Below are 15,859 nucleotides of genomic sequence, written 5' to 3'. Positions count from 1 at the left end.
GATGGATATATACTGGACTGTCTCAGAAAATTAGAATACACAATATTCTAATTTTCTGAGACAGTCCTGTACATTAATCCACCATTTAAAGCAGGGGTGTCCAAACTTTTTGCAAAGGGGACCAGATTTGGCGTGGTAAAAATGTGGGGGGCCGACCTTGGCTGACGTCCTTTACATAGAACAATATACAGGACTGTCTCAGAAAATTAGAATATTGTGTATTCTAATTTTCTGAGACAGTCCAGTATATTCAACATGCGGTACATAGGGACTGTATTTGTTTATTATAACAATAAATCAACAAGATGGCATTAACATTATTAACATTCTGTTAAAGCGATCCATGGATAGAAAGACTTGTAGTTCTTAAAAGAAAAATGTTAGTACAAGTTATAGAAATTTTATATTAAAAGTAAAACCCCTCTTAATGTTTTCGTTTTTATAAAATTTGTAAAAAATGTCAATCGAAAAATAAACTAGTAGCCCGCCATTGTTGATGTCAATAGTTACTTACACAATGCTCCTGGGTGCTGAAGCCTATAAAATCAGTCACACCCAAGCGCCAGCAGAGGGCAGCAAAACTCCGCAAAACACAATTAACAAGTGGGCCTTTCACTCTACTGTCATTTAAATCTGTATGAGCTGGGCAAGTGCGTTAATTGTGTCAAATATTTTAACGTGATTAATTTAAAAAATTAATTACCGCCCGGTAACGCGATAATTTTGACAGCCCTAGTTGAATAACTTCGACCGATTTCGACCTACTAAAGCGGAGTGTAGGACGGCCTCTACTTGAAGGCGTGGTGCAGTTTCTGGGGAATGTGACCCGTCAATATCATTATGAAGTGTATGACTGATAATATTATGGTTTACTCCAATTGCATGAATCACATCACCACGGGATTGTCCAGTTCTTACAAGACCTTTGGGTTATCAATATTTAAAGGATTAACATAGCACTTCCTGTAATATCTTCTTATTTCAAAAAACAAATCATACCACTTCTTTTTAGTACCAATGACACGATGGATGCAGGGTCACATTCCCAAATTAAAGATTACGTGGGACCAAGGAGACATGTTGCTATTCTTAAATGTTCTCAAGTTCGATGTGGTTTTCAGGTGGAACTTTGGGCTTTGGCACATCCTTGTCAGGTTTCTTCACCTCAGTGTGTTTCATTATTTGAGAGATGAGTCGCTCATAAAACCATTCAAGATCCTGAGGGTCCTCTGGCCAGATGAGGTATTCTCTCCTCTGGACGAATGCTCGAACTGCATTGTACTTCATCAGGTGGTAGTGAGTCACCTGTATTTGGGTTTCATCAGGTTATAGCAAACCAAAAATATTAAATATTTATTGTGCTTTTATAAAATCAAATACAAAATAGACAATGCTAGATGCCCCATTAGCCCTTGTTAACCTATGGAACGCTTTATAAGGTATGCCAACAGGCAGAGCATCGAGACCGCATCGATTTTCTGTGGAGCACCTCAAACATTTCTTGACAAAATTGGTTTGTCCGCCATTTTGTCTGAATCTTTTTTTTTTTAATGTTGACTTTTTTTTTGTGATGCATGCTTTTATTTTGATTCAGGAAGCATAGAACAGGTAGTTCTTCCACACGCGAGTAAGAGCGCATGTACACACCAAGAAGAACGTATTTGCGAACGCGAAGAAGGGTGCACGCGCACACACGAGGAAGAGCGCATTTGCTCCCACGAAAAAGTCGCGCAGCCGAGTGAGAGAGAATGAGGGAGAGAGGAGAAAGATTACAGCTGCAAGCCTGCGCACACATTTGTTGATTGTGAAGCATCCACAGAGATAACACCTGTATGTCACACCTTTTATACTCTTTATTGTACGTTTTTAATTGTGGTCAAATATTTGGGGCGGGTTTATGTGATTGTTTTTGATGATGTGCAGAAGCTAACTGGTACATGCTAATCGTTTGTGTGGATTGCTATTTCTCTATAAGCAGCTAGTTATAAATACAAATTTAAATTGTTGTTATTGAAAATGAAACTAATTTCATTTTTTATTTTAGTTTCATTCTGCAAGTGTTGATGTCATGAGCAGCTGAATAAAGTCTTGCAAACCACACGGACGTCCGACTTCGTCATTTCGGCGCTTAGCTCGCTGCCTAGCTAGGACTTAGCTCCAACGTCTTAGCGAGGACAGTGCAATGATGTATATTACATGCTTTTGGATAATTATATTGAGATTTGGGGGGGTATTTAGGGGTACTTAAATAGTTAATTCCGACTTACACGGAAATTCGGGTTATGTCGCCAGCATAGGAACAGAACATGTTCGTAACCTGGGGACTGACGATACCTGTTTTGTTTTTGTTTTTTTTAACCACTTAGCAGTTCTGTTGTTGGAGGTATAAAGAAGTCCTGCAATAGCCCCTTATGTTTTGTATCTGTCCCTTCAAATTTGATCGAGGATATTTTGAACTGTAAGTCACCGGGGAAAATTAAAAGTTTTATGAACAAGGATAACAGGGGGACAGCACAAAGTCGCTACTGGTAATTTTCGTCCAGAAGCACTGACCTTTCCAACCACCAGCATGATCAGAACATTTCTCAACTCATTCAGCATGCGACCCTGAGCCAAGGTGAAGGCCTCCAAGCACCAACCATCTGAAGAGAAGGACAAAACAAGTATTGATCTAACGTTTTATATTTTGCCAATGAGTGTTCTGAGAGAAAATTAAATCTAAAAAAACATCGTCACAATGTCTGAATTCCAACCTATTAGTGTGAGAGCCTATTTGTAGACTTCATAATTATATTGACTGCTCACATCAGTCACACACTGCGCCACGCCTTCAAGTAGGGGGCTGCCCACATCCAGCATCAAGAGAAGTTATTCTCACACATTCGCACGCAGCGATCTAACGTCGGATTTTTGTTGAAAAAATACAAAAACTGTACCACATACAAACAGGAAGGATTATCTCAGGAGTCATTTGTTCGAGGATTCAAGGTAATTATTATATTTTTCGTACCATGCATGCATTTTGAAACGTGAAAAAAAAATCAATGGGAGAAATTAGCCGCTTCGCACTGGCATAGTTCGCAAAATGTACTTAAAATTAATGCTAACTGCACTGTTTTTTGCCTTTAATCACGAATCAAGACTGTTTTACGTCCATATCTATAAAGAATTCACGGATTTAAGCATTTATTCACAAGAATTTTCACTGGAAAAGCTCTGTTTACATAAGGCGGCCACTAGCTACATTCACTAACAGACTAACATTGTACTTCGACATATTTATTTAAAATAAATGCTAGCTGCATTTTTTTTTTACCTTTAAACCAAGAATCGAGATTGTTTTACGTCCATACCTATAAAGATTTGGGAGATTTAAGTATTTAGTCACAAGAATTTTCACCAGAAAAGCTCTGTTTACATATGGCGGCTGCCACATTAACTAACAGACTAGCATCGTACTTCGACATATTTATGTTTACGGTTGTTTGCTCTTTTGACAAAGAATTTAGACTGTTTTACGTCCATAGCTATAAAGAATTCTGGGATTTAAGCATTTATTCACAAGAATTTTCACCGGAAAAGCTGCTTACATAAGGTGGCCGCTAGCTACATTCACTAACAGACTAGCATTGTACTTCGACATAGTTACGTAAAATAAATGCTAATTGCAAGGGTTTTTTTTTTTTTTTTTTTTTTTTGCTTTTAACTAAGAATCGAGACTGTTTTACGTCCATATCTATAAAGAATTCAGGGATTTAAGCATTTATTCACAAGAATTTTCACTGGAAAAGGTCTGTTTACGTAAGGCGGCCCCTAGCTACATTCACTAACAGACTAGCATTGTACTTCAACATAGTTATGTAAAATAAATGCTAACTGCATGTTTTTTTTTTGTTTGTTTGTTTTGCTTTTAACCAAGAATCGAGACTGTTTTACGTCAATATCTATAAAGAATTCAAGGATTTAAGCATTTATTCACAAGAATTTTCACCGAAAAAGCTCTATTTACATAAGGCGGCCGCTAGCTACATTCACTAACAGAATAGCATTTTACTTCGACATATTTATGTAAAATAAATTCTAACTGCACTTTTTTTTTCATTTTCACCAAGAAGCGAGACTGTTTTACGTCCATATCTATAAAGAATTCAAGGATTTAAGCATTTATTCACAAGAATTTTCACCGGAAAAGCTCTGTTTACATAAGTTGGTTGCTAGCTACATTCACTAACAGACTGTATTGTACTTCCACATAGTTACGTGAAATAAACGCTAACTGCACGTTTTTTTATTTTTATTTTTTTTTGCTTTTAACCAAGAACTGAGACTGTTTTGCGTCCATATCTATAAAGAATTCAGGGATTTAAGCATTTATTCACAAGAACTTTCAACGAAAAAAGCTCTTTGCCTGTGATTTCACTGGGTCAGCTTTGACGGCCTCGCCAACAATGCAGGCCCCCTATTAATGGCCCCGTGTCCCATCAATACATTATGAAGTCTATGGGTAACACGTAATTTGAATGCTAATTATGACTGTCATAATCGTGACATGACACCTCCCGTGAACATTTATAAATGCTTATGACAGATGTCATTAAATTGTCCATCAATAATATTTATTCAAACTGTACCTTTAAGGAACTCCTTGGAGACAACACACACAGTCTTTCTGCTTCCCCAGATGGCATCTCTGATGTTGGAAAGGTGGTCCTCCCCAGGCAGGAAGTCTCTGGCTTCAAAACAACATTGTAGGACATTCTCTTCAGAGAATTTCTTGTCCAGCTTTTTTAGTAAAGCAGCCTCCACCCATCTGTAGTCCATGTTACTGAAGCACAGGTAAGCATCATACTGTGCGTCCTCCAAAGGAGGTGGGGCTTTGGGACCCTCGAGAACTCGACCAACAACTTTTTTGTAAAGTACATATATGCGTCCGCGTAGACGTGCGTAAGCAATTCCACAAAGTGTTACAGTGTGGAGGAGTAGGGTGGAAAAAATGAACAGCGCAAACTTAAGCTCTTGGACGGCCAGCTCATCATCGACCTCACATGGTTCAATGATCTGGGAATAGTTGAGCAGCGGAAGGTTGTAGTGAGCAACTGGAAACTCACATCGGTATTCCTCGACTGGACTGAAGAAGGTTACGTTGGTCTCGTTCATCCACTTGAGGAAGCTCTCAAGATGACAGTCACAGTGAAAGCGATTTCCCAATAGGCTGAGAAGGAGGATGGAATCAAAGGTCAAGGGATCAGGGCTGGCCAAGAAGTTGTTAGAAAGGTCGATTATTTTAAGGCTGCTGGGAAGAACACCGGGCTGCAGATAGGTCAGGGCATTGGATGACAGGTCAATGTCAACGATAGAGCTGAGGCTGTTGAAAATACCCTGTGGGAGAATCTTGAGGGAGTTGGAGCTTAAATTTAGACTGATCAGATTCTCAAGATGTTTAAACACATCAAGACACGTCCCCTCAGCCCAGATTAACTGCATCGAACTATCATGAAGATCCAGTACTTGTAAGCTTCGATTAAAAGGAATTGAGACATCCTGACCAAGTGTACACCACTTAATGAAATTGCCACCAAAGTAGAAATTCTGGAGATTCTCAAAATGGGTTAAAACGATGTAAACATCTTCAAGGTTGGTTAATCGGTTGTTTGTCACATCTATAAGAATAGGGTTGGCGCTTAACTTATCCATATTGTACAGCTCATTCAAGCGATTGTCACCTAGAACGAGATATTCAAGTTTTGGCAAAGATGCAGGAAAACCCAATTTTCGTAGTGAGTTTCCAGTCATATATAGCGCTTGTAAATTGGGAAGACCCTCAAAAGCGTCATTTCCTAGCACACCAATGTTGTTAAACGACAAATCCAAAATCCGAAGTTCCTTCAGATAGTGAAATGTGTGCGAATAAATTTCTCCAATAATATTGAATGACAAGTTGAGGAATTTTAAATTTTCTTGCAGACCACTAAAGGCCCCAGTGTTAATCTGATTAACTTTGTTTCGAGAGACGTCAATTATGGTGGCGTTGCTAAGAGAACTGAAAACACCCCTCTGCAAAGAAAATATTCTGTTATTGGACAATTCAAAAATATCTAATGTGCTGTTCGCAAGACCTTCAAATGTGTGCTTGTCTGGATCTGCTTGCGTGTTATATGAGACTCCTTTCCCTAAATTACCAGTTAATATGAGATGAGCAACAGGAGTTCCATGCATTGCTTTAAAAAAAAGTTTGGTTGCAGTCACGTTGAACCCAGTACTACTTAAATCAAGGATATTGAAGGCCATTCCTCGAAAAGGGTTTCCGCAGCCTTCCCAATCAAAAGTGTTTGTAGCCATTTTGAACAAGTGATTTGAGTTCAAATTGAAGTATTGGAAGTACTTCCCCCTGAAGCCCATGAGATCATTTTCACACAGTTGCTCAATACTATTGAGCATGAGGTCTATCTGTGTCAAATTTAAGATGTTTTGAAAGAAAATTCCTGGTGTGAGTCTTCGTATTTTGTTACCAAAAAGATTAAGCGCTTCTAAAGATAAGAGTGGCTCGAGGTAGGTGTGTGCCAAAATGGAGTCTGTCAAAAAACAATGGTCCAGGAAGAGAATTTTTAAACTGACCATCCCTGCGAATGCTCGCGGCTCCAGTTTAAGGCCAACATTGTCGCCAAGAACCAAGCGAAGCAACCGAGTCTGCCTGAGGAAGGCGTTGTTCCTTATCACAAGCGGCACAAATTGTTTCCCGAGATCCAACTCTTGGAGCTGCTCCAGATTTTGGAGTGACGTGCTGTTAATCTCAGGGATCCTGTTCAACTCCAAGTAGAGGGAGGTGATGGTTGGAGGCAGAGCAGGCACCCACTTGTGATTTTGTCTGTGACAATCAGCTATAAGGCCATATATTCTACAAGATGGATAACATGTGACAACCTGTAGAAAAGAAAGCAAAACATTTATCATCCAGAGAATCAATATACAGCGGTATGGAAACGAATCTGAAACTTTTGGAATTTCTCACATTTCTGCATCTGATCTGATCTCTGTCAAAATCACACAGATGAAAATACAGTGTCTGCTTTAACTAAAACCACTCTAACATTTATAGGTTTTTGTAATTTAATGAGAATAGCATGCAAACAATGACGGGGGGATAAGGAAGTGAACCCTCTGCCTAAGGAGACTTAAAGGGCAATTGAAACCATTTTTTACCAAACAATTTAAGTCAGGTTTGTGCCCAATCACTGATGAGTGGTTTAAATGAAATGAAATGAAATGTCTTGATGAGAGGCATTGTCTGATGTGTATCATGAGTCCGTCAAAACAGCTGTCTGAAGACCTGCAATCAAGCATTGTTGATTTGTATAAAGCTGGGAAAGGACACAAAACCATCTCTAAAAGTCTGGATGTTCTTCAATCGACAATCAGAGAAGTTGTCTACAAATAGAGAGAGTTTGGCACTGTTGCTTTTCACCCAAGGAGTTGCTGTCCACCAAAGATGACGCCAAGCGTTCAGCACAGAATACTCAGAGAGGTAAAAAACAACCCCTGAGTGTTTGCTAAATACTTACAGAAATCACTGGCACAGTCCAGTATCTCTGTGCACACATCAACTATATGTAAAACTATGGCCAAGAATGGTGTTCATGGGAGGACTCCACGGAGGAAGCCACTGCTGTCTAAAAAAAAAAAAAGCATTGTTGCTCGTTTAATGTTCGCAAAAAGGCAGTTGGACACTCCACAGAAGTTTTGTCAAAATATTTTGTGGACTATTGAAACCAAAGTTGAATTGTTTGGAAGTAACACACAACGTCATGTGTGGAGGAAAAATGGAACAGCTCACCAACATCAACACCTCATCCCCACTGTGAAACATGGTGGAGAGCGCATCATGATTTGGGGCTGTTTTGCTACCTCAGGGCCTGGACAACTTGCAATCATTAATGGACGAATGAATTCAAATGTTTATCAGGATGTTTTGCAGGAAAACCTGAGACCGTCTGTCAAACAGTTGAAGCTAAAAGAGAGGATGATGCTGCAACAAGACAATGATACAAAACGCAGAAGTAAATCGACTTCAGAATTATTTGAGAAAAACAAAATACACGTTGGTTGAAGTTACTGTATGTCTACCTAAGGGGGGGGGGCACAAAATATTAAATTTGATGGTTCACTTACTTATTTTTCCCTTGTTTTTACTTATATTTTCATTGTTTGCATACTATCCTCATTAAAATATGAAAACCTATAAATGTTTGGGTGGTTTTAGTTAAAGCAGACAGTTTTTTCATCTGTGTGATTTTGACAAAGATCAGCTAACATTGATGATAATGTTATCCAGAAATGTAAGAAATTCCAAAAGCTTCAGATACTTTTTCATGCCACTGTATGTCGACTGACAACTAGATGAATGACACATCTTTTATATTTTAAAAGGGTCTGTACTGCTTTCACCAGCACGAATTAACTTTGAGGAGGGTGGCAGGAACCCTGCCACACAAAAAAAAACAACAAATGTGCTGACTGCTTTACGGCATACGTCACTTCCCTCTTTCCCTATTAATTATAAAGATGGAAGTCGATGTGAACGCTTTCGCACGAATTCTGCAAAGATGGCAGAGCAACAAAAGAGACAAAAGGTTTTGTCCTAGGAGGGATAAAAGGGAGGATATGTGGAGGATACTCAAAAATAAACATTGGCCCGGCTTTCGCTCGCTGGAGTGACGATCCCCCACCGTGGAGGTGTTAGTCACACGGTTGCTAACTGTCATATGCAGTTGTTTATCCACCACTGGATTCATTACCTTATTACTATACTATCCTTCACACAATTGCTGAAAACAGAAATGTCATTTAATCCATCTGCAGGTGACCGGTAGATTGATTTTTGATTGATTGATGATTTTACGACACTACGAGTGTGCGCTGGTTCTCATGGGAAACGCAATGTTCCTTAAAGGGATCCATGGATAGAAAGACTTGTAGTTCTTAAAAGATAAATGTTAGTATAAGTTATTATAATTTGATATTGAAACCCCTCTAGATGTATTCGTTTTCATACAATTTGTAAAATTATTTTAACTAGTAGGTCGCCATTGTTGTTGACGTCCCAGGGCAGTGACATCACAGGGCCACGCTGCCAGAATTCCACCTGTCACTCTTAAAAAAAAAAAAAAAAAAGTGTCACTCTTTAATTATGTAAGGTAGTGATTTAAATACGCCACAAGGTATCAATGGCGAGTTTTACATTAATTAGGGATCAAGCCAATGAGTGAGTTTTTCCCTTGACTGACGCTGTAGTTTCTTTAATTCACAGTAGGAGAGAGAAAGGAGAGTGTACACAGGCATTCAGATTCATAGCTCAGACCGCGCCGTTTATTGGCATAAGCTTCGGCAACTCTTTCATAACACACATAAATATTGTTGGAGGCAGTCTTTCAGGTCCTCCGCGTGTTCGTTTTCAATTCAGGTGAGACGGCTAGACTGGATTGCTAAATAAAAGACTGGAGGCAAGAGATCATTACTGCGCAGTTTTAATCTCAGAAATTTCTGGGTGCATTCAATGACAGAACAAAAGCCGTGTAGAGGAATGCACGCTGAACAGAGAGCTCGGCGTTGCTTATATGCTGTACAGATAAGGAGGTGTGTCTGTTTGGTGATTAACTCATCTTGCAGAATAGGTCATGAGCCTTGCTGGTTGGCAGTTAAAGTTCATGATTATCTGAAGCAAAACTAACTGTCAGCGGTTTTCTGTTAAAAAACAACTCCAATTATGGACATGATTGCATTAGCCGAGATGCATACTGACTTCAGTATCATATAGAGAAAATACTACAAAACTAATACTCATATCTCTCAAAAAATGTCACCAAGAAGAAAAGTCTATCTGTATTATTGAGGCCCTATTCTAACACAACAATGCAAAGAGAACCGGCATTCACAATGAAAATAGATGCGCAAAATACACATAAAACTTTCTCAGATTTTGGCCAAACTATATTTAAACATTTTAGCAACTCCTTTAGCTCAACAAATACACTAGATGGCAATATTTAGTCTCAATACACAAACTTTGATGCTCGGAGCCATTTTCAGAAGTCTTGTGAAGACAACACTCAAATGAACGGGAATCACAATAGACCCAGTTTAAAAAATAAATACATAAAAAACAGGGAGCTATGGCGTCAGTCGAGGGACAAAACGCAGACATTGGCTTGATTTTTTATTAATGTAAAACTCGCCATTGACATCTTGTGATGTATTTGAATCCCTACCTTACATAGTGAGAGTGACTGTGAAGTGCGCCAGCGTGGCCCTGTGACGTCACCTCCCGGCAACGTCAACAACAATAGCGAGCTATTAGTTTATTTTTTGTTTTAATAATTTTACAAAATTTATTAAAACGAAAACATAAAGAGGGGTTTTAATATCAAATTATTATTACACGTATTAACATTGATCTTTTAAGCACTACATGTCATTTTATCCGTGGTTCCCTACAAGGCAAAGCAATCCTGCTTTTGTCCACCAGCGTCGCTAAAATCGACCAACACTGAAAAGTTACATCGTGTTGCTTTAACTGAGATACATTAAGTTAGGCATGTTTGCCAGCCACAAATGACTACTTACTTATTGTAAATTAGTGTGTACAACAGGTTGATAAAAAATTGAGTTTGGTTCACTTATCATATTCAATTAAGTTGTATATTAGCATTTACAGTGTAATGTGGGTAGCTCGCGGCAAAAAAATAAATGAATAGATTAGGGCTGTCAAAATTATCGCGTTAACGGGCGGTAATTAATTTTTTAATTAATCACGTTAAAATATTTGGCGCATTTAACGCACATGCCCCGTTCAAACAGATTAAAATGACAGCACAGTGTCTTACTTGTGTTTTTTGGTGTTTTGTCGCCCTCTGCTGGCACCTCGGTACGACTGATTTTATAGGTTTCAGCACAATGAGCATTGTGTAATTATTGACATTAACAATGGAGAGCTACTAGTTTATTTTTTGTTTGAAAATTTAACAAATTTTATTAAAAAGAAAACATTAAGAGGGGTTTTAATATAAAATTTCTATATTTTGTACTAACATTTATCTTTTAAGAACTACAAGTCTTTCTATCCTTGGATCGCTTTAACAGAATGTTAATAATGTTAATGCCATCTTGTTCATTTATTGTTATAATAAACAAATACAGTACTTATGTACAGTATGTTGAACGTATATATCCATCTTGTGCCTTCTTTCCATTCCAACAATAATTTACAGAAAATTATAGCATATTTTATAGATGGTTTGAATTGCAATTAATTACGATTAATTATTTTTTAAGCTGTGATTAATTGATTAAAAATGTTAATCGTTTGACAGCCCTAGAATAGATATATAAATAAATATATATAGTTAAAATAATGATGATAATAATAAATGTATTTTACATCCCCCCGTTGTCAAGGTCGATCGCGGGAGGTTGTCTTCTTCAAAAGTAGGATCTTGGATCAGAAAACAATAGAGCACCCCAGCTCTACAACCACAACAAACAATGACCATCAAAACTATGAGGGATGCAGCGTAGACCATGAATGGAATTGTTAAAAAAACATCTCAACAATTTATCAGCATTAATAGAGAAATTATCAAAGATAGTAAAATGACTGTAGAAAATCAGCCGCCAACTGCCGAGCCGATTACTTAAAAATCACAGTGACTTACTAAATTGCCATTGAGAAAACGGTGTGACACTGACCTGCACAATCACACCTATAAAGACCAGCTGAAGACCCATGGTCCACATGTTGACCTTTCTGCAGTCCAGAACAGTGTAAAAGGGAGCTTTTCAATTTGATGTGGTCACAGTGGCTTTGTGGTAATGAAACTACCACCTAGTGCAGCTTAGTGCAGAGAGGGTACACAAGAGAGAAGGAAATTGTGTAAGACTGTTTGCCTTACATTAGTTCATAGTTAACTGGCGTTTGCTGTGCTCATAAAACACATCCATTTCTTAAAACTACATTAATTACTATCATAAAACTTCAATGTAATTACATCTGGTCCAGCTGCCCCTCAAGATCAACATTATGTTTCACTCTTATCGCAGCGAGTTTGCTCAAATGAGACCAGTAAATGTAATCAGTCATTGAACCCTCTTAGATTCAATAACATAATTTGTAAGGAGACCAGTAGCCACTAACCAATTTTTTTTTAATTACAATGACTCAAATTCTAGGGGAAAAATAGTACCAATTTGGGACTGTACAAATCCATGATTCTATCAAATATGTATATTAATTGTGGGAATTGTGGGAGTGAGAGAAAAGAACCATGTAAATATTGGTGATTGAAGGATTTTAAAGTGCGTACAACAGGATTAAAAAAAAAAAGTCTTAAAAAGCATTATTATGTGAATTGAATCATATTTTAAGACGATTTGGCTATATACTAGTACAACAATTTGGCAAAGCGCAGATGACGAGAAATTAGTCTTTTAATCTGCCGTTTAGCCACGGCTACCATTATAGGGCTTTAGAGTCCCCAACAAGAGGATGACGTCGGCAAGGTCATGGTTTCACCTGATTTACAATTCAGCCCATTGAGGGGAAATTATTCATAAAGGTAAAAATGCGACAAAGAGAGCCGCAAAATGTCATTGTTTCAGTCTCTCTACTCCAATATTTTTACAGGATATTCTTTTTATCTAAGTATTTTTCCCTAATTGCTAAATAAATGGTATGGTCATGACAAAGCACAGTCTTGTGCTAAATGGAATATGAAATTATAAAAATGCCTTTATTCAGTACGACATGGCAAAATTACTTCATAATGGTCAAAACCGTCCACTTCTTGCACCTCCAAAACGATATTTTATGCCACCGGAGTTTTTTGTCATTTCCCTGCCCTGGCTTTTGAGAGGGTAAACAAACCAGGAGGCATGACAGCTAGCTGACATGCTAACCCGAACTGAGTGATGTTTCAGTCTTATTCTTGGCTTTTGAAGCGAAAAATCACACAAAACTACCCAGGAACATGTCACACGGCGGCGGGATTGTCGATTATCTTCGCAGATCGGAATTGTTTTGTATTGTTGTAAAGCAGTTAATGTGAGCTAGCGTGACCATATTTTGATTTCCAAAAAAGAGGACACTCAGCCCGGCCTCAAGATACTTGAATTTTACTCCAAGTTCACTCAAAGAGGCCTATATCACTTTAATATATTTAGTATGCTCCCTCACTCTGGATGGAAAAATGCAGTCTGGAAAAAAATAATAATAATAATAATATATATAGAATACAGACCCATGGAAATGTAGTCCAATCAATTCACATACACACAGTAGGCTATGTGCCAACTAAACATTTTTATAAATTACTATCACGACAATTGTCCTTGATGAATTGTTATTCCCATTCAATTCATAATCTCATTCAATGTTCTAGATTGCACACAAACAATAACCGAAATTAACTGACAAACAATTCAACCAGCATGTTTCCGAACGTAGCAGTCCAAAACTACGTTTCCCATAATACCTAGCGTGGTTTAGCTTACTGATAGCTAGCTGAGGCAAAAATCAAACTTTGCTATAAAAGTTTACAATCATCGGCAGCACAACGATGCAACACCAAACGGGATTTTACAGTCGAAGCTCCAACAGAAGTCAACAGTTGCCATTATATACGTATTTATCGTTAAAAACTTAACAACTGGGCAGGCGTTGTGGCCAAATCGTCAACCCAGTAGATGGCGGTAATGCCTCATGATAGGCGTAAACTGCCAACAATAACAAGAAGAACTGCTCCTTCCCTCCCTTCTAGTAGGAGCCATGTCGACTGCTGCCACCCAGCGGCCGGAGGGATTCTCTTCAAATTGGTCCCGTGAAAAATAATTAAAAACCGGACATTTTTACGAATTTATAAAACCCGCCCGGATGACGAGGATACTACGTGAAAGTAGGACTTGTCCGGGCAAAAGGGGACGTTTGGTCACCCTATGTGAGCAGCACGAATTTCACTTGTATTGTGAATTATGTCTGTATTATGTGTAAGAGGCCTCATTTCTGGCCATTTCTTTTTATATCCTCTGAATGTCGACAAACCGTTTTACAGATATGCATGTGGTGCACGACTTCTGAGATCCCTTTTAGTTTGAAAAACTAGAAGGCTTCCGTCCATTGTGTAACTCTGTCAAAACACACAGTTTGCAATTTCTGCGTACATGCGTGTTAAAAAAACAGAAAAGAGGGCCCCTTACCGGATACCATTTCCCAACTATGCAATACAATTGCAAGGCAATATTATTTTAAATATTGTGAGTTTTTCAGAGACCTTTTCCATCCCTAATGGTGAACTTGAAATTTTCTAGTGGTGTGACGAGTCTAGGCCAGTCTTTTCTGGAGGCGACAAAGTTAACGATACAGATCAGGTATGCGCCGTTGCCGCGTCTTGATCATGTCAACACTGCAGGATAGATGGCAAATCCAAATATGAGATCTAAAATTGACAAAAACCGACGATAGAAAAAACAAGATAACATGTCTAATGGTTAATTTAAATGTTCTGTACCTCAGCAAACCCTATTGTTTTGGATCCCAACAGTCACACTGCAGCAAGCAAGCCTCCAAAGACTCCACCTGCATAACGTGTGCTGACAAGAGACTGGGGGAGAGAGGTTTTTCTCTTTTCTTTTTGGCTAACCTCTCCACACATATGTACTCATGGTAATCATTTGCATGTTTATAATATATCAGTCTTGCAGTACTGGAAATGTTGGATTAATTCATTAATATGTACAGTATTTTGTTATTAGTGGCTTGCTTGGTTCTTAAGTGGTCCAACTCTATGAGACAATTTCCTTCTGTGTTTTTTACATACTTAAATGATAAATTATATTCTTGTTCTAAAGAGAACAACTGGAAATTTTCTCACAGGTTTTCTTGTATGTTTCCTTGTGTTGTCGTTGGGTAAATTAGTCTGCAGTGCTGAAGCATACATCTACAGTGGTATGAAAAAGTATCCGAACCTCTTGGAGTTTCTCACATTTTTTCATAAAGTCACCATCAAATGTGATCTGATTTTTGTCAAAATCACACAGATGAAAATACAGTTCAGTGTCTGATTTAACTAAAACCACCAAAACATTTTTGTGTTTTCATATTTTTAATGAGTATAGCACGCAAACAATGACAGAAGGGGGAAAAATAAGTAAGTAAGTAAGTAAGTAAGTAAGTAAGTAAGTAACTTAAAGAGCAATTGAAACCAATTTTTACCAAACATTTTAAGTCAAGTGTTTGCCCAATCACGGATGAGTGGTATAAAGCTGCTCTGCCCACTATATAACACACACCTGGTAAGAAATGTCTTGAAGAGAATAATTGTCTGATGTGCATTGCTCGGTCAAAAGAGCTGTCTGAAGACTGCGATCAAGGATTGTTGATTTGTATAAAGCTGGGAAAGGATACAAAACCATCTCTAAAAGTCTGGATGTTCATCAATCGACAGTCTACAAAGTTGTCTACAAATGGAGAGAGTTTGGCACTGTTGCTTCTCTCCCAAGGAGTGGCTGTCCACCAAAGATTTTGCCAAGAGTTCAGTGCAGAATACTCAGAGAGGTAAAAAAGGACCCTAGAGTGTCTGTTAAAGACTTACAGACATCACTGGCACAGTCCAATATCTCTGTGCACACATCAACTACTAGTATATGTAAAACTATGGTCAAGAATGGTGTTGATGGGAGAACTAATAGGAAGACACTGCTGTCTAAAAGAAATGTTGTTCGTTTATCCCCACTGTGCTTCACGGTGGGGATCACGTGTTGATGTTGGTGAGCTGTTCCATTTTTCCTCCACACATGACGTTGTGTGTTACTCCCA

General features: G+C 38.3%; 1 protein-coding gene across 1 annotated transcript; it reads right to left on the bottom strand.

The window, feature by feature from the left end:
* Positions 1-325: 325 nt before the first annotated feature.
* Positions 326-15,092, bottom strand: tlr5a (toll-like receptor 5a). The gene is made up of 4 exons (XM_057823653.1): positions 11,740-15,092; positions 4,632-6,921; positions 2,554-2,642; positions 326-1,305 (listed from the first exon to the last, which is right to left on the bottom strand). Exons 1-4 carry the CDS (start codon positions 11,785-11,787, stop codon positions 1,090-1,092), a joined length of 2,643 nt encoding a protein of 880 aa, XP_057679636.1. The 5' UTR covers positions 11,788-15,092; the 3' UTR covers positions 326-1,089.
* Between the last annotated feature and the right edge of the window lie 767 nt (positions 15,093-15,859).

This window comes from Corythoichthys intestinalis, chromosome 19 (assembly GCF_030265065.1).
Source record: "Corythoichthys intestinalis isolate RoL2023-P3 chromosome 19, ASM3026506v1, whole genome shotgun sequence".
NCBI lineage: Eukaryota > Metazoa > Chordata > Actinopteri > Syngnathiformes > Syngnathidae > Corythoichthys > Corythoichthys intestinalis.
Note: the sequence above shows the minus strand (reverse complement) of the source record. Positions and strands in the feature narration are given on the sequence as shown.